Here is an 18594-nt window from a genome sequence, read left to right as displayed (position 1 = left end):
CAAGAGTTCCAAATTGAGAAACACTCAAGCGGTTGACCAGAAATGTAAATTGTAAAAAATTTAAGAGTCTGTGTATATGTCCCCTATACGCATTCGACCTTGAGAACACCTGAACGCGGCGGCAAAACTTCGACTCTACTACAGAAATAAAATCGCCGTCTTCTTCTTTCGAGCCGAGCACGCACGAGAATAGATCTTACAATAGGTGTTGGACATCTTAGATTTTGCAATCATCTGAACTCTCTGTTGGTATTGACGGACCGGTATGGCAGATGGAGATCAGTATGAAGATGTTTTGTAGCTTCAGTGAGACGAACCAAATATATGCAACTTTTGCGCAAGGCTTGGGAAGAGGGAAGCCCGGGTGGGTTTATTCAACCATAAAACGAGATTAACCACAATTCATCGATTCCTGTACTGATCAGTAGTCGTGATCTACCTAATTGGATTTTATGTTCTTTTGCGAGCCGTTTCTTGAACTAACTCACCGATCTGTGTGATCTGCGAATTTTTTGTTAATGACTTTGAATAGACGTTGCCGTTGTTTTTCCTCGGGAAATTGTGCGTCGAGCTAAGTCTCGATCAGAAGTACTCTAAATTCTCCAGTGGTACCCAACATGGCCTCTGGTTGGGACGATAAAGTGGCACCGTAATTACTATTGCGGACACTGACAATATATTGTGCAATGTGAGGACACTTGTACTAAGCAAACATGATTTCAACATTATTTGTTAGTATTTGATGGGCCACTAGCTGAATGAAGCCCCGTTTCCTTTTAACTGTTCATGTTCGGATTATTAACTTGACTAAAATCAATGCACGACGTCTATCACAGGTGTACGCTGTTAACCTAAGAAAACGACACGGTTACGTAACTGTGTTAGACAGGCTACCCACATAATACTTAAGCCATCTGTTATTCATGCTCACTAAAGTGGAAATTGAGTCTGAATAGTGAAACCACTAATAATAGCAAACTGGCTGCAGGTATTTGGCCGGTCTGATTGTCTTCAAGCCAATATGAAAGTCGCTGTAGGAAACCGTTGCCAAGGGAACCTGCTCGAGACAGATAACGTGAGCCAGCGGGGAATTCTAGGAAACGAGCCTATACTAATTAGTCTGTGGTGTGGTGCGGTTTAGGGATGGGAGATATATTGGATATTGGATATGTTTTGAGGTAGGGCTTTTGGATTAGAAGAACAATTTGTCCAGACGTCATAGTCTGCTTACAATACACAACTCGAACTTGAAGGCACTGGACAAACATTAGCTTCCAACGGATTTACCCATGTTTTCCCTTAAAGTTAAAGTTAATCTCAATTGCAAAACACGTCTTGCATGAAGTACCGTCCTGCATCGCATTTATAACGTTGTCGCCCATTCTTCGCAACATTGACGTGTGTATCTTGAATTGTTTCCAAGAATAAACATCACTGGACTTTTCTCATTAAAGCGTAACATACTTTCTCAGTCACGTTTGACGTATCCGACCGTAAAATCATTTTCTACGCCCATAGGTCAAACGTTCAGAGCGGTCTCCCAAACTGTGGTCATCCATCAAAGAATGCTTATTTTGGTATACATGTGTGTCTGTAATTATAGAGGAAGAAGCCGGCGCTCAATATATACATTCTCTTCGTCTTTAATGCGTATAACAAAAAAATTGGCGAATCTCTATGGCATAGCTATCATTATCATATATCTATGATATAGTACTATTTATCTTTATTTGCCGATGGAATGATTGGGCGAAGATGAAAAATACATGTTCTATTCATATTAAGTTCCTCTATAGACGATATAGTTCCGTTATTTCCTCAACCTCAATAATCACTGCCAAACTGTGTGATCAGCCTGATTTTAGGATGAGATTACGAGTTTAGAAAACACGCCTAATTTTGAAATACTGATGACTGTTTAAAGCTCATCTGTATTATGTTGCTATCGATGACGCTTGTTTAGGATGGTGAGTGATCCACAGTTCCTCATCTCAGTGTGGTGTACAATTGATGGCACTGTCATGGAGACACTAAGCAGTATTCAGGGCACCATGGCATGCATGCTATACAACTGCAATTTATGAAATATCATCACCTCATCAGACATAACGATATCCAAAAATTAAATTAGTCTATTCGGTAGAATTGACAAATCTTGGCACTGGCAGCGCAAGAACCGATTCGTCCAGTTATATCATGTCGAAACTACATATACAGTATATGTTGCAAGTCTTTGCATATTACAGTTGCTGTCGGGGATTTAAAACAACAAGGCAATGTCTATACATTGCTGAAAACGGACTTGCAACATAGCTAGAACACTGGCTAAATTGAAGTATTGCCATCTTGGTTATGAGCACAAACAATGCCGGATCGCTTTAATTTAGTTACCGGTACTGACCAGGTTCAGCAACGAAACAGCTCCACCGAAGAAGTCGGTTGATGATTTTCTTATGATATCTTCAAATCTGAAATATAGTACACCAGTATTTTCAGTGCGTTTGAGATTCCCGCTGTATATTCTTTGTGAATCATTGACGGTCAACTGCTGTCGACTGGTAGGGACACGGCTTTTAGAAAAACTCTTGATCAACCCTTTTCACCTTGTGCATGTTGTGTGGTACACATGTTCGGTTTGGTGACACTGCACTCGGAGAAAGGGTGACCTCCGACGTTGGATTACTGTTTTGGCTACGATAGACAATTGACCTAAACATCCGTTGTTACTAGGCTGTGGGTGAAGTGAGCCAAAGCGATGGAATGATGTCTTGCCAAGTTCCATGAACTGATATTGTAGAATTGGAAACTTCAAATTAGAGTAGGAGAAGCTTAGTATTATTTTGGTGGGTTTTTTGTATTTCCGTGAGCAACTGAACAGTCTGCTCGACTCGTGAAAACCCATGTTGACAATAAGCTCACAGTAGCAGGAACGGAGCTCATTTTCTTGTTTAACACCGTCCAGTGAGCCAATGTAAACTGGGTGGTTGCCTGGGAGGTTGAAATTTAATTTCGCAATTTTATCCTTGATATTTCGGATTGGCACAGGGAAGTGTGATTAAAACTTTAATGCTCCAATCAATATATTTTTGTTTGTATTATTTCACTTCTGCTGCTGGTGAGGTCATTCCAATCCAGTTTCTCTTTACATTTCGCAAAAATCGCCAAAGCGGTGCAATTTAATGCGTTGTCGCCGTATAGAGGTTAAAAGATTCTAGAACGACAGGCAAAAGGGCGTGCGCCCTTTTATGACCCTAAACCCAGGAACACAAGTTAAACGTAATGTGATATCCAATCAGGTCCTGGTATTTTTCAGAATCTGAACTCCAGCAAGGCAATGGTCAATAATGTGCCTGCTCGCGCAACTATTTTTTTTTCTAAAGGAGCAAATGTATCGTTATAAACCATACAAAAACATTGGAACAAAGCATTGCGTCATTGAGGTTACCAAGTTGTCTAACGTACTTGCATCATAGAGGCAACCTACCTCCATTCACACATCAAGTTTTATCTGTTTGTAGCGGTAACGGGTCTCTCAGAGTGCAATTGATTTCATTAAAACAAACAGACATAGAGGACTAACCATAGCGTGAAAGAAATTGATTTACCATGCCATTAAAGGTCAAATGTAATACTATTGCCATTTCTAGAAATCAGTGCGCCGCAGTTTGAAGTCAATACTGAGCCAGGAGCGGAACAATTTGGTCTATAGACATACAGAGTTACGTTATAGTAAGGGTAACAAGAACAACATACGGAACGTCGTTAGCTTGACTTTTAATTAAATACGAGGTGCCTAATTGTAAGGCCAATGTTGATAGCGTCGTCCACTGAACAAGTTCCGCGCATGGGTAGTGTTATGCAACATACAACGCAGCACGAATCTTCTAAATGTTGACCATTGTGGCTACATCCATGAGTTGACAAAGAGGATTGAGAAAATCAATCGGCTGTACTATAGTAAGGTTTTGTCAGATCACAGACAGTTGAAAACGTTTCTCTAGACAGTCTTGTCTGTGGTCAGATAGAAAATGGTACGTCCCTTAATTGGACTTGACTTTGCAGCAAGCATATGCAATGGCTGTCCTCGGTACCCAAACCAAACTGCGACCACCTGAGACCACATTATTTATAGCCAATGTTTACTGCTTTCAGTTCAACGCTGCCAACATTTCATAATGTTAATGCCGTTTCCGAGTTGCGTGTCCGGTTTTATCCGTGGAAAGAAATTCGGTGGCTTTTTTCTCGTGACACTTCTTGTTGGTTTTATAACGCGTGTCTCGTCTTGAGGACAACGGGATCGCCCTAAATAGGTCAATACCTAGCTGTGATGGGACTAATTGTGAAATCCATCAGTTACAAATCACCGACCGACGCCAAGAGCTATCCCGAATCATGTTCCGGGAGGCAATTTTGTGCATTTGAGTTTAAATCCTTAAAATCTCATCCGCTATACTACAAAGAGGAATTCGAATAAGGCTATCGCCATTTTGTCATCTTATAGTCACTTTTCTGTTCACAATTTGACTTTCAACTGAACATTAAACAAGAAACAATCAAAGCCATTGATGAAAATCACCTTGCATGCTTCGAACAAGTTGGTGTGCTACCACTTGAGTCAAACTGCATACCTGTCTATAGTCTATATATGTGAAATTGAATGTATGTTAAATCTACACGCGTGTTTGTAATTCGTGTTATTAAACACGCATGCCGTGCTATCTGAACGTTTTTCAGATTGAAAACAATGTGGTTGAAAATCGAAAGTTCCGAATTTTCAAATTCGGAACTTTCGATTTTCAACCAGTTGAATTTTTTACATTGATATCATGAATGAGGTTAAGTATCGGTGAACCTAAGGGAGGCGATATGCAGTTGTCCATACACATCGCATTCGTCCGGAAGACGATTTAGTAAAACAAATGGCTTGTGCTGTCCGGAAATTACTTATTCTAATAAGCATTCTTTTGCTGTTGGTGATTTTTTGAAGTAAGATATATATGTATATATATATATATATATATATATATATATATATATATATATATATATATTGTATGTATGTATGTATGTATGTATCTAAGTATCTATGTATCTATGTATTATGTATCTATGTATCTATGTATTATGTATCTATGTATCTATGTATGTATCTATGTATATACTTACTGTCCTACAGACGCAACGAAGTAGGTTGTGACATTTAAAGATGCGCATACTGTACAGCTCAACACAATTGACACCTTTTCAAACCACCCGTATCACGAGAGATTGTAAAAAAATGTAATTCTCGTGAATTACCTGTGGTTTTGTGATGAGGTTACGTTCCGGTTTGATACTCATGAGACCACAAAGCGAGGGTAACTGTCCTTGTGAAGAGTATAGCTGTCCTGTAAAAAATTATAAATCTAAACAGTTTTGACCTTGGTGTAAATTTGAAGGGAAAAATCGACAAACTGACCGCATGACTATAGGTAATTTCCCAAATATGAAAGCTCGACGAATAAGAGGAGAAGAGGGTAGGTAAAGTACCAAAATAATCTGTTTCTAAGCGTATCGTCTTGTGGCATCGCCCGCCGGAGATACCTTTATTGTGTTCTGTGTAGTTCTGACATCGCTGCCGATACGAGACGAGACGAGACGAGAGATCCCGTCTGGACGTGATCAGAACAAATAATAGGAGGGGACGTTAAAAAACCATAAAGACTCTGTACGAAATAGTATAGACGTGCAGAAAACATAATATTACTTGTTCAATTCCATACCTCTATGTAGCAGAGACACACAGGACAGATACCTATAAAAGGTGCATAGGTACCCATGTCTGGTTCAGATATTAGCTTGCGTCCCCAGGCAGCAGTCCGCCAAGGGTTTGAGATCCTCGTACGGTCTTCACGTATATCTACATTTTATAGGTGAAGAAGGAGGCATCTTTTTGCACGCAAAGCAGAAACAATAATGGTGTATTTGTTAGTTGTTCTTAAAAGGGCGATATAATTTTAAAAACCGAGACGCAGCTCGCCTCGGTACGCTTTGCATTACGAATCAACAGAAAAAAATCACCAAATTTAACCGACTAGTTGCCAGTGAAGTGATTGAAGTAACACTTCACTGTATATTCGTCTATTCAGACGGAAATATTACCCACAAAATATTACTGCCCTTGTACAAGTGATGTCTCAAGGCCAGGTAACTCATGAAATGTCTCAAATTTTAGATGGTAGAGCATTAATCTTGTCCTATGAATAATTTTAGGTCTACTTCTGACAAAGACACGTGAAGGAATTATCTTACCGATACATAAAAGACTAGTCTTACAATTTCTTTCCAAATTTATTTTGTACTTAATCTCGTCGTCTTTGTGCTTCTGAGCAAATTATAGTTGGTTTGTTTTAATCGACAAGCAGAAAGCACTTTTCTCTACAACGCTTCTGAATAACACAGATCAAGTAGTTGTACAGTTTGTCAGTTCCCCCCAGAAAACCAGTCACGCGTCCTTACGTTTCCACAACCGTTTGCAGCGCCGGTAATATTCAGTCTTCGCAAGCGCTATCGCTAGAGTATTCCGACATATTTGTATTGAGCAAGCTTCGGCGAGGAACAGGTTCCTGGATTTGGAGAGAACAGGCGTGTGTATTTCAAGCATGTTATCCCATAGACCTTTCTCGGGGGTCTGTGGTTATCATAAGCTTGTACAACATCCCAGTTCTCTGAAGTTGCTTGACCTTCTAGTTGCACTTCAAATTGCCAAGTTTTCGGACAGGGACAGTTGAAATGAATGTTATCATTACGGTTCTTTTCTGGTGTCATTGTCATTGCCATTGTCATTTTTCGGGGTTTTTTTTAAAACAAACATTTATCTCGTTTGTCTCTAATACTTTGCTTAGAAAAGTGAAAAAAAAAATTGTCAAAATGAAAAAATTCTCTCATCAAATAAGCAACAAATCTCTTCTGTCGAACTCCGAAAATGAAAGAATTTGTCCGGGCAACTAAGGTGTTTGTGAATGGATTCTGAAGTATCCGACGGAAAGTTATTTTAAAGTTACTTTAATGACTCTTAAAGTATGTTTTCTGTTCAGAATCTTTGACATCGTAAAGCATTTTTAAATAGACTGAGAGCTTGAACCGCTACTGTGCACACATTGTTCAAGACACAAATCTCCTCTATTTCGACTTTGTGCTGGTGGTATGGTAAAAGGCATTCAGTGGATCCTGGTCGCGATTACGTAATCGGCAGGAGCGTTCGGATGCTTCAGCAGGTTCGCAGGCACAAAGACTGACAGAAAAACGCGCGCAATCGACCGACACCCTACTCGTTATTATTTTATTCGGGATCTTTAACCTCTATCGCGCCGAACCTGATGACACCTTCCCTACATATTTGTCCATGTAAGGCATTTCGAAATGTACAGTACCACATTTCATTTATGAGATTTGAGTAAAGCGTGATCTGGCAGTGAATGATCGAGGGAAACCTGTGAGGGATTGTCAACGAAGACAAACAATTCCAAACATGATAGTATTTTGTCGAAGGGGAACGATGGAAAAGACAATTTGTTACTCTTGGACACAATCGATTTTTACTCACTGGTGTTACGTCAATACCATTCTGTTTCGCTAGTATAATTAACATTGTTGCTATAAACACTTTCACTGTTTACACGGTGTCTCCAGGGCAACGGAGTTGTCCGTTTTGCATGCGAAAAGCGAGCGTGGATATACGCAACCAGCAAGACCGTAGGAGGTACATTGGTGACCGTCACAGTCTACAACTGAGGATCGAGCTCGTTACAGCTCCGGCGACAGCATCTGCGACCTTTAACGTGATTACTGTTATCTGTGAAGACCACATCAGAATCCAACAAACATGGCTAATAATATGATGGCTAATAACACGACGGTGATCATGCCGGCGGCTCCTCCACCGACAACCACCGTGGTCGTTACCAATAACCAGGGCAATAATTGCTGTCGCCAGGCCATTCCCGCCTTGCACATTGCCGGAGCCGCAGTCTGTTGCATTTTCAACATCTTCATCCCTGGCTTTGGTAAGTGCATCACAATTTCCATCAATGCGATCGAGAGTTCCTCGCGGTCAGTCTGTCGATTTCGTGAAAAAAGGGGGCTTCCGAAATTGATTTGAACCCTATAAGGGAAGTTGTACTTTCCTTCACATTCCCGACTGTATTGACTGAGGGGGCTCTTGAGACATGTTGTTGATTTACAGGAGTTAGCAAACAGCACAGGTGGCTGAACTTTTTCCGATCTCGGCGCTACTCGATGCTACTGAACACGTTTGAGATCTTCCACATTGATCACAGTCCGCTTTTTTTCCATGGACAGGTGCGCCATGTCATGTTACCATGGAGGTCAATGACGTGGACAAACATATTCTGGCCAATGCTTCAAAGCAGTTCTTAAAGCCAGCAAAGCCGTAGCCCTTTTGAACTTTTGATACATTTGACACAATGACAACCTGCGTAAAGGAAATCGTTGGCCATGATGGTCATCATCTTTTGTTGGCAAACCCATTAACGAAAATATCTTCGGGGATGGCTTACTTTTACGTGTACCTGACAGGTGAAATCCCAGTAGAAAGTAGCGTGTGGGCTTGGCATTGTTATTTTACGTGTATGGTGTAGAGGAACCTATGCAAGTTCTGATTGTTAACGCAAAATAGTACGATACATCTTTTGCTAACCGAGAGATCCGCTATATTTCCTTCTCCTTTAGGGCTGAAACGAGTAGGTGTCATTGGACTAAAAATTCAACGCCATTAAATTCCAATGCTAGATTATTCCGTGTCACATCGATCGATTTACAAGGGTACGTAAATACTGAAAAGGTTGCCGAACTTCTTGTTTTGGTAAACAATGCATGGGCTGAACAATAGTTGTCATGGCTTCGCGGATCAATTGCGCAGGGGTATTGCAAAACACAGTATTACCATGGAGCTTACCTTCATTATAAAACTGAATTTATGCCTTGGCAAAATGAATGAAATGTTGCGATAAGTGCATACATATCCATGAACGACATCAGCGTTGGGCGGCCCGACGAAATAGATTATTTCCATTGACTCGACCTCCGATTCTTAAGCTCAGATTTCTGTGCATCTTAAAAGATTAACGGAATTTTGTCAGTCACGTTTTATCAAAATGAGAGAATCCTCGATTTTTTGCGGATATTTAACTGAGAAACAAACATTTAGGGCCGATAGGTACGTTTAAACTAGTTGTGAACTCCACAGTCAGTGGCGAAATGGAAAGCAGGCATTTTTATGCTGTAAAGTGTAAGTTGTCCGCCTTGCAACCCGGGGTACTCTGCTTCACCATATTTCACTCCGTGCAAGGTTCCAGCACAGAAACCCCAGCCCCAAGAAACTCTTTAACAGAATAAAAATGGATTTATGTCAGAGAACTGTTGACCCGGTGGTTTATTTAGACCAATCGACATGGTTTCCGTGTACGCAATGTGATAAAATAGTTCATTTCCAGATGAAGGAACACTGAATTCTCTAACTGTATTCGTACCCAGGACATCGATAGTGATTGGACGTTCTGAAAAGATCTCTGGTGCGCTGTTGATAATAATTGTTATCAGGTAGTTTTAAATGGCTTCAATAACACACTGACATGACCAATTTCTTGGCAAACGCACTTTCAGTGGTTCAGTAAATACCATTAACGATCACTGTACGGGTTTACTAGTAAAGCATTACAACTGATGTATTATCAATATGATAACATTACAGGTACAGTCTTTGCCGGGTTCTTCGTGTTCTGTTGTGGGAATCCAGGTGATGAAATTGCTGCGAAATTCATCTGCTGCTGCCTGAACTTTTTCATCGGCTGTTTGCAATTTCTTCTTGCCGGTATCCTCATTGGTTGGATCTGGAGCTGGATCTGGGCATGCGCAATCATTGGAATGTCTGGTGAGTCCGATGTGTTTGCATTTCTTTGGCAACTCGTCATTGGAGAACTGACGGCAGTTCACAGTTTGGTGGAGGGACTGTGGGCAGTTCAAGTATGGCGTCTTACATAGATGAAAGTTGACGAATTTAATCCCACTTTATCGATAAGCATAAACAGTAAGAACAGGAACGAACAGAATGCGAAATTTTCAAAACGAGATGAGGACTTGTGAACGATAAGGTGAAATTCTCAATACGCCAAGGGCGCAATATAGTTGAAATTTCCGGCGTGGATTCATGAATATAACTGTGCCGCCAGCTTGTGAGTAGTTATATTTAAGTGAGTCAATCTATCGAGGAAAAAAATCAAAATTAGCGATCTTGAATATATTTCTGAGACATATATTTGTTTGCTTTGATCAACAGCCGAGTACCACAGCGGTGGAAACTCCACAACGGTCGTCACAACAGCCGCCCCCGCCCCAGCTGCTCCAATGGTCATCAACACATCCAACATGATGTCAAGCCAGGCTCCAGCAGCAGCACCGGCCCCAGCCCCGGCCCCAGCCCCAGCCCCAGCCCCAGCCCCGGCAGCCACCGTCCCTGGAGCAACTTACTAAACCAGAAACATGATAAAACCTATAACCAAGAGGAAAACCGTGCGAAGATGGTCGCAGCTTATCCTATTCATCGCCTATATACGTGTTAGTCTGCCTTCTTAGTGTTTCTAGTGGCTAGGTTGGACTCAAATTCAGGGAAATGGGCGATGAAAGGGGGTTTAGACTTCCATTTTCCACCCAATTTTACCTAAAAAGGATACATCTTTGTACATTTACCATGTTCACAGCATTACTTATGCAGGTGCGATAGCTGAGATAAGCACTCGTTTGCTGTGCACTGTATATAATATTCGTATAGTACGTGATCATACAGATTTTTTTTCTTTGTTAATGGTGATTTGTGACTTCCAAGACAAGTCAGTATTTAACGATTTCATCCACTGTACATAAAAGCTGGCCAGTTGTCTGACACGGGGCAAGATGTGAATGGCAAAGAGAAAGAGAAAGGTTCGAACAATTGACAGAATCGAAAACGAGGCTGTAAGTCCAAAGAGAGCAGACCCCGACGTGTTAACGGTCCCAGTTTCAAGACGTATTTTTATCACACTTACGAAAATGCCATTCATATAATAGTGGGGCGGTCAAGACTATTTTCCGAGGGGAGGGGCACTCGAAAAAAAAAATGAAATTTGTATTCCTTTGTGTAATAACGATATGAAATGTAAAGCACCTTACATTGCCTATGCAAATTGTAAGATTCAATTACCCATGTGATGTGAAAAATAGCACAATTTTCCGAGGAGTAAAAAAGGAAACTTTTGCGAGAAGAGAGGATTATATCATTTCACTATCTATTACAAACGTTGATTCGTTGTGTCAATTTGAGATAACTTTTTTCCAAAACATGTGCATATTTTGTTTGTAATATTTTTTATAATAAAAGGAAGGTTTAAGGGACGGATATTTCGAGAGGTTTTTCACTAACGTTACTTGAGAGTATCAATTCAATGTTGCAGCAGATAATCTGCTGTCACCACTGCAATACTAGAAAACCTACCTCTCTCAATCATCTACACAAAGTGGTTCAATCCACCGCGCTGTATCAAAAGTACATTTTGCACAGAAAGACTATTCTGTCGACCGAGAAGTTTCAAAATCTTCATTTTACAACTGGATTGAGTTGATTTTGTAGTTTACTGTCACTGTAATTTTATGTCACCATACTTTGAAGTTACCTCTATGGCTGTGTCCATTAACGCTTGTACATATTACTTGCCAAACCTCGTCGTGAAATAAAATGCGAGAATTATTTTATGATTACTTTGTAAATAATGCTTGTTCTGGTAATTATTTCTTTTATGTGTGTACAGTAGCAATTTAGCCCCACACTTTAACATTGACTTGTTAAATTTGCACATTGGTTGAAGTAAATGTTTAGTTTTCAAATAAAAGCGACCAAAATTAAGAAATCTATTTCCTTTGTGTGTATCTCCGAAATAATTTATTCAAGTTATCAAATCCTGTTGGCCACGACTCCTACTTCCATGAATGTGAAGAAATTACAGAGGACATTTTTTGAAATTGTTCAAACGAAAATCAGAGGTAAAAGTAGAACTCATTCCCCCGCCTTCGAAACTAATGTGACCTCAGAAACGATCAAGAGGCACGGCCGGGTTAATTCATCTCACCGTTTAAAATCAATGTGGGTGTATGATATAATACTAGAAAAGGAAAACACGGCATTTTAAAGAGTTACATTCGTCGGAACTGCGCTCAAAGGTCGTATGGGAGCCGAACGACCAATGGCGACACTGTATCAAAGGTACGATGGCGATCGATGAAAGTTAAAACATGTCTGTCATAATCTACATCGTATAATTTAAAAGTTGCAGCTATGATGATGATCTGAATCTAGATATCGTGCACGAATTCCATTGTTTTGTAAACAAGAAACTCGCACAGGCGCAGTTCAGTCGACTGTTTCCCTTTAAGTAGAATGCACCTCAGAGAAAGGATATTATAGACTCAAATCTTTACACACCTTTCTGGTCTATCGCTAGTGAGGGTTCATTTTGAAGCCCTTGGAGTTCAAAAGTTTTCAAAGTCTCAGTATTGTGGAAATCGAAAATTATTTTGCGGCCGTTTTTAATTTCGAATATCGGTAGATATTAATGTATTTCTCATGCATTAAAACTGCACGGCCACCCCTGATTATCGTTCTTGATTTGGTAACGTATAATTGAAAGTTTCCTTGGGGTTTGTTTGAGCAACTTCAAAAGTTTTAAGGTTCCAAGACAAGAATTGATCTTCTTAAGCTAACAATTCTCTAGTGATTAATAAGCTCAGAACCCCCGTAAATTGTATATTTTCTGGGGGCCTCGATATAAGGAGCATTTTGTCACCTTAGTGTCACTGTTGTTTTACATAAACATCACGTGACAGGTAATTTGCATGACCTTTGAAAAGTTTTCCCTAATGTTTTGCTTCAATGCTTTGAGATATGTCGCTGAAATGTGTGTGAGTGCAAGCTGTTCTAAGGATCTTCAAAAGCGTATCTCAGAATTTTTTAAAACCTACTTACACAATTTTTATGCCAGAAAAAACTTCCAGAGCGGTGAATTGAACTCTAGTTGATTTCTTTTAAGTTGTGCTCAAAAAAATTAAGCAAGATATAGAAAATCTGAGACACGTTGTAACAGCTTGCATTCCAGCAAGAGTCAGATATTTTGAAGTATTGAGACAAGTAAAACCAATTTTTGACAGTTATGCAAATTGCCCGTCACGTGATAGTTATGTAAACAATGGTGACACTGTGGTTACCAAAATGTTCCCCTGTATCCAGGCTTTCGGAAAATGTGTAATTCACGGGAGTTTTGACCTTATTAACCACCAGAGAAATGTTAGATTAAAAAAGGACAATTACTTGTCTTGGAACTTTACGCCTTTCAGTTTCCAGGCGCGTACTGCCTTAAAGTAGAAAGTGCCTCGGGAACAAATAGTTGGATTCTCAAATTCCCTTCCTAGTCTATCACTATGGGGGCTCATTTTACAGCTCTCGGAGAAAGAAAAACTTTCACCATCCTACTTTTCGAGAATCAAAAATTTAATTTTCCCTCCATAGAGTTAACACAGGGATGGCAGCCATTTTGAATTTTAAATATAGAGAAATCTTTGGTAATTTGTCTCTCTAGTTCCAAAATTTGCACGGTGACCCTTGATTTTTATTCTTGATTTGGTAAGGGAATGGCTGAAAGGTTCATTCCGGAATAGTTTGAGCAACAGTTTAAGTATTTCACTTTCGAGGCGCATACTATCTTAAGTTATTTTGAAATACTCAAGTTCTTACTAGTCGCCGGAAGAAAGAATCATTGCAAGCGTTTCTGGTTTAGGCCTATACCGTCATGAAGTGCATTTACCAATGCTTCGTTCATAAGATACATTCACAGAGCGACGAGCATGTGCCGGTACAGTGAGATCAATAGTTCATTGTCGGTGACCAACGAATGCCCTCTTCAGACCACAACTACAACGACAACTACAAGCATTCACAGTTAAAATAATGTCCTTTCTACTGGTACTTCGACAAGTTGTCCGCTAAATTCTAATTTTCAATACAGTCCATCTTTTATTATAGGCTGTCAGTGCGTAATCCTCCCCGCTGAGATAAATTTATTACGTGAGCTGTCGCCATAACAACGTTTTATATTCACTCCATCGTTTAGAGAATACATTTACTTTTCTATTACCTTTAACAAGGACAGGGGGATTGTATAGGAGAATTATTTGTAACAACAAGGGGTAATTTTGCCTCACATATTATTGTCTTGGCAATAATTTCCCCGAAAATGAATAATTGTATTATATTTCGCCTCCTTGAAAGACATCCGTGTGACTTGGAGAGTAAATTCACAACGTCATCTTACGAAATTAAAATTCCGACAAAGCACATTTGCATTTTTCGGGCTCGGGGTCCCTCTTTCAATAATGTGATGAATGGACACCCCGAAATACAGTGTCCGATAGACCTGCTCCAAGTCTGTAGGAATATAAATATCAAAATACATAATAAATTGAAGGACTAGATAGCAGCAGACCGTCGCGCTAAGTTGTAGGCTGTCGCGTATATCATTGGGAGAATGCCTTGGCCCACAGTAACTGCTGCCGAGAAAAGTCAGGAGGCCAATCTCAGTGTCCAGTATAATTACACATTGACAATCAGATCAATCGACGTTGGCTGGGTTCTTCTCTGATCGTGTAAATCTTGTATTGATGGTCATTTTATTTCAGAGTTATACATGTGTGACTGGATATAGCCTATATATCACTAACAGGCATTATCTATGACATGAACTTCGACACCATAGTGCACTGGCATCCTTCACCACGCATCTTTGGAAAAAATTATCATGTTTACTATGACGAGTCTAATACTTGTCTTATTGTTAACTTTCGCTTATTTTGTTCCAAACTTGAGCATGTTGTTTTATCCTGGTTTTGATATTCTCAATTTTTTGTATTTTGTCAGTTGTATCATCTCTTTCTAGGATATGTGGTTGTATGTGTAAAATAGCCCGTAGCTAGTTGAACGTCTTCAGGTACGAATCGTTTCGTTGCGATCTTCCGATTGAATATAAAACCTTTCCTTCAATTCTCGATGACGTTAAAAGTAGAAAGCTAATTTGTGTCAACGAAAATGAAATTCAACTGAAAGTAAAGTTTTTAGCGGTAAACCATTGCCAACCATTTTTTCCTACTGTCTTTATATGGTTAAATTAAGGATAGTGTTCAATGTACAATGCAAACTGTACACATGTGGGACAATCATGATCAGTGTACGGACTCTTGAAATGATCTAAACTCTATGGGGGCACTTTGATTAAAATCCGATGTAGTGATGATTCGGTCTTTTACGCTTTGGTATTATGGTCTTTTTTTGCGGTCTTTCCCTGACTACTCTACGGAGGTAACCATATGTTTAACCTCTATATAGTTTGGTCTCGGTACACGCTACTGAACAGAGATTAACAACTGGTGAAAAGCTCTTGGAAAGTCGTCAAACGGCCGGTGCATCCCGGAACAGGACATAGAAATAAGCCAGGTTCGTTATAGGCATGCGAGCAGACAGGAGCCTTCCAATTGTTGGTGGGTGTTGTTTCAGGGCAACTACATTCAGATCAAGCAAACACGACAGATCTGTGTCAACGACCTTTATGATTATAAATTGTGTTCGAGGCGATGCAATTCATCAAAGCATTAACGTCTGAATATGTTTATTTTTTATTATTATAAATCTAATGTTTGACTGTAAAGCGTATTTTTTCCTGACAGCCTTTAACACGGTCAAGAACTGCACACACAAGGTATCAACATACAATTATTGCTATAGCTAGTATGTAAATTGTGTTACGTAATCATGGTTTAATTGCCAGTAAAATTACCTCGCTCAAGGCAATGACAGTAATGACAACTCACAACTGAATTGTTAACTGAACGCATTCAAACTCACAGGAAAAATGCTGAGTATATCTGTTGACATCCTGTTCGTTTGTAATACCGTTTTGTACACAACAGTGCACCCTTACGGGGTTACTCTTGTTTACCACAAATTTCTGTTTCATTTTTTTTGCCCAGCATAGACAACCAGATTTTTTCTGATGCATTTCCGTTATAGATTTATTTCTAGTTCTCTATCGTAAGAGATTTAGGAACTGACAGTGGTGTCAAATCTCGATTTATTTGTTTATTTTATTTGTTCATTTATTTACGTATTCTTTGTTTCGAACTTTTAGTCCGGCACATTGCCATATATATACCTTTTGTGATCAATATCCTTTCCTAACCATGTATATATAAAGCAGGATATGTATCGAGAATGATTTTACAATAAATATTCCGTTGAAATATACTACTACTACTACTACTGCTGCTGCTGCTGCTGCTGCTGCTGATTTTATTACTGCATTCATCAGATGATTTGATTGGTTGGGTTGCAGGGAACAGACATAGCAACCAAGCAATACTCTTCCAGGTTATATTAGAACTCTTTAAGCCTTTGAGTACTGTTATTGTTCCCACCAAAATTTTAGTGCAGCATTTTTATTTTTTTTATGAATTTTTCTGTAATTGTTTGATCATTTTGAACCAAATGGACATCGCATTTCCTTAGCTACAGTTTGTTAACAAAATTTTGACTAAAATCTGAAAAAAAATTGACTGGAGTATATTTTCTAAAGGTGACAAAAATTGACTTTGGCGCTCAAAGGGTTAATCACGGCCCACATGACGTAAGGGGCAATATTGAGATTTTCTATGAAATTTTGAAGTACGGGTTAATGACACGATAGTAGTAGTAGTAGTTATATTTATTATAGTGACTTATGATTTCACTAATACAAAGAACTGATTATAAGTCATACATTATGAGAGATCATCCAGCCCAAGGGGCTTACAAGTCACTATAAAACAAAATTAAGCACTATAGAGGGTCTCAGGACGAACTTATAATGAACTAGAGTTAAAACTAATAAATAATGTAAATCAACATCTCATTCGTTACAAACTTAGGAAAGAAATATTTGCAGCATACACTGCGTCAACTTATTGAATAAAGTGTTACGTCTTTTCTGAAACGCTTTCTTGATATATTTTGCTGTTAATCTGGCATTATTCAACATAAGATAACATAATTTTTGCATATCATCAAAAGAGGAAAAACCCTGATTTGTTAACTCAACCTCGTGATACAAGTGTTGACGATGATCATTATACATAGGACAGTGAAACATAAAATGCAGCTCATCCTCGATTGCATTTAAATCACACAATCTACAAATACGTCTTTCTATAATCTCATTTCGATATCGCCCCGTTTCAATTCGTAAAGGAAGAATTCCAAAACGTAGCTGAACAAAATAGGATCTTTCAGATCTTGACATGTCCAGTGACAGATATTTTTCTCGCAAAACTCCGTCTTGAATTTAGCAAACGTACGTAATTTGGCTTATTTAACACATAAGTATACCAATAATGCTCGTTACATTTGTTTTGTTTCATCTCTTGAATATCTTTTACATTACAAGGATAGATGTCGTCTATTTCTAAATTATCGAAAATGTTATACATTTCTGATGCCCAGTTATTACTATTTAACGAATTATCCCATAAAAATATTTTCTTAGTTAATCTATTTTCATTCAAATTACACAACCGATTCCACAGGCGTGCTTTATTTGCCCAATGCCTTGAAACACAAGATTTCCATCCAGTATCTCCTTTGATAGCCAACGTAGGAGCAAATTTGTGTATCCCAAGGAAAAACCTTAATGCTCTTATCTGAACAGATTCACAGACATTGTACTTTTCGTAAGCCCAGATCCCTGAACAATAGTCTAAGATTGGTACAATCGAAGTTTCATATATTTTAGTATATGTCTTAAAACCCATACTATTCAAAAATTTAAATTTTGCTATCAGAGCACCTAGGGCCCTGTTAGCTTCATCAGCCAGAGCTGTGGCAGTTACTGAAAAATCAAGATGTTCGTCGAAAACAATTCCTGAATATTTATATTTTGATGCATAATCTAGAATATAATCACCTACTTAAAAGCCGTGACGACTGCGTTCGTCGTTATTTTTTCGAAAATGAACAACTTTTGATTTCAAAGTATTTACAGACAATCTCCATTTTTACACCAAATACTAAATTGATCTAACATTTTTGAAGATTAGCTTCCGAATCAGAAAAGAGTACAATATCATCTGCGTAAAGTAACATACAATAGTTAGTTCCTCCTATGGTGATACCACAATTTAAAGCACACAACTCGGTAACTGGATAATTGGATTGCTTCAGTCGCTTTGTGAAATAGCTAATTTTAGCAATGAAAATGGGAACATTCATTGCTAAAATTAGCTATTTCACAAAGCGGCTGAAGCAATCCAGTTACTATCCTCACTATTATCGTGTCATTAACTGGCACTTCCAAATTTCATAGAAAATCTCTTTTTTATCTCTGATTAAATGAAAAGTTTGTTGACGGCGCGATGCCCGACATTGTTTATATAGTTGCACTGGGGCTATATTGCTCTGTGCGTGTCTTCAGTGGGTTGATAAGGAGTAATTTC

The 18594-nt window shown here is 38.9% G+C and overlaps 2 protein-coding genes across 2 annotated transcripts in view; both read left to right on the top strand.

Moving 5' to 3' along the window:
- The window catches only part of LOC139149487 (cytidine and dCMP deaminase domain-containing protein 1-like), a 696744-nt gene that overhangs the window by 443525 nt on the left and 234625 nt on the right, over window positions 1-18594 (top strand). The window lies entirely within an intron of this gene.
- LOC139149463 (protein SPEC3-like) lies at window positions 7725-11802 on the top strand. The gene is made up of 3 exons (XM_070721237.1): window positions 7725-8045; window positions 9752-9931; window positions 10337-11802. The coding sequence occupies exons 1-3, from the start codon at window positions 7865-7867 to the stop codon at window positions 10528-10530; spliced, it is 555 nt and encodes a 184-aa protein (XP_070577338.1). The 5' UTR covers window positions 7725-7864; the 3' UTR covers window positions 10531-11802.

This window comes from Ptychodera flava, chromosome 14 (genome assembly GCF_041260155.1).
Source record: "Ptychodera flava strain L36383 chromosome 14, AS_Pfla_20210202, whole genome shotgun sequence".
Lineage (NCBI taxonomy): Eukaryota > Metazoa > Hemichordata > Enteropneusta > Ptychoderidae > Ptychodera > Ptychodera flava.
This window is presented reverse-complemented; position numbering and strand designations above follow the sequence as displayed.

Coding starts and splice junctions, on each gene's coding strand:
- LOC139149463 (XM_070721237.1), top strand. CDS start 7,865: ATGGCTAATAATATGATGGCTAATAACACGACGGTGATCATGCCGGCG. Junction 8,046..9,751: donor CATCTTCATCCCTGGCTTTG/GTAAGTGCATCA, acceptor ATAACATTACAG/GTACAGTCTTTGCCGGGTTC. Junction 9,932..10,336: donor CGCAATCATTGGAATGTCTG/GTGAGTCCGATG, acceptor TTTGATCAACAG/CCGAGTACCACAGCGGTGGA.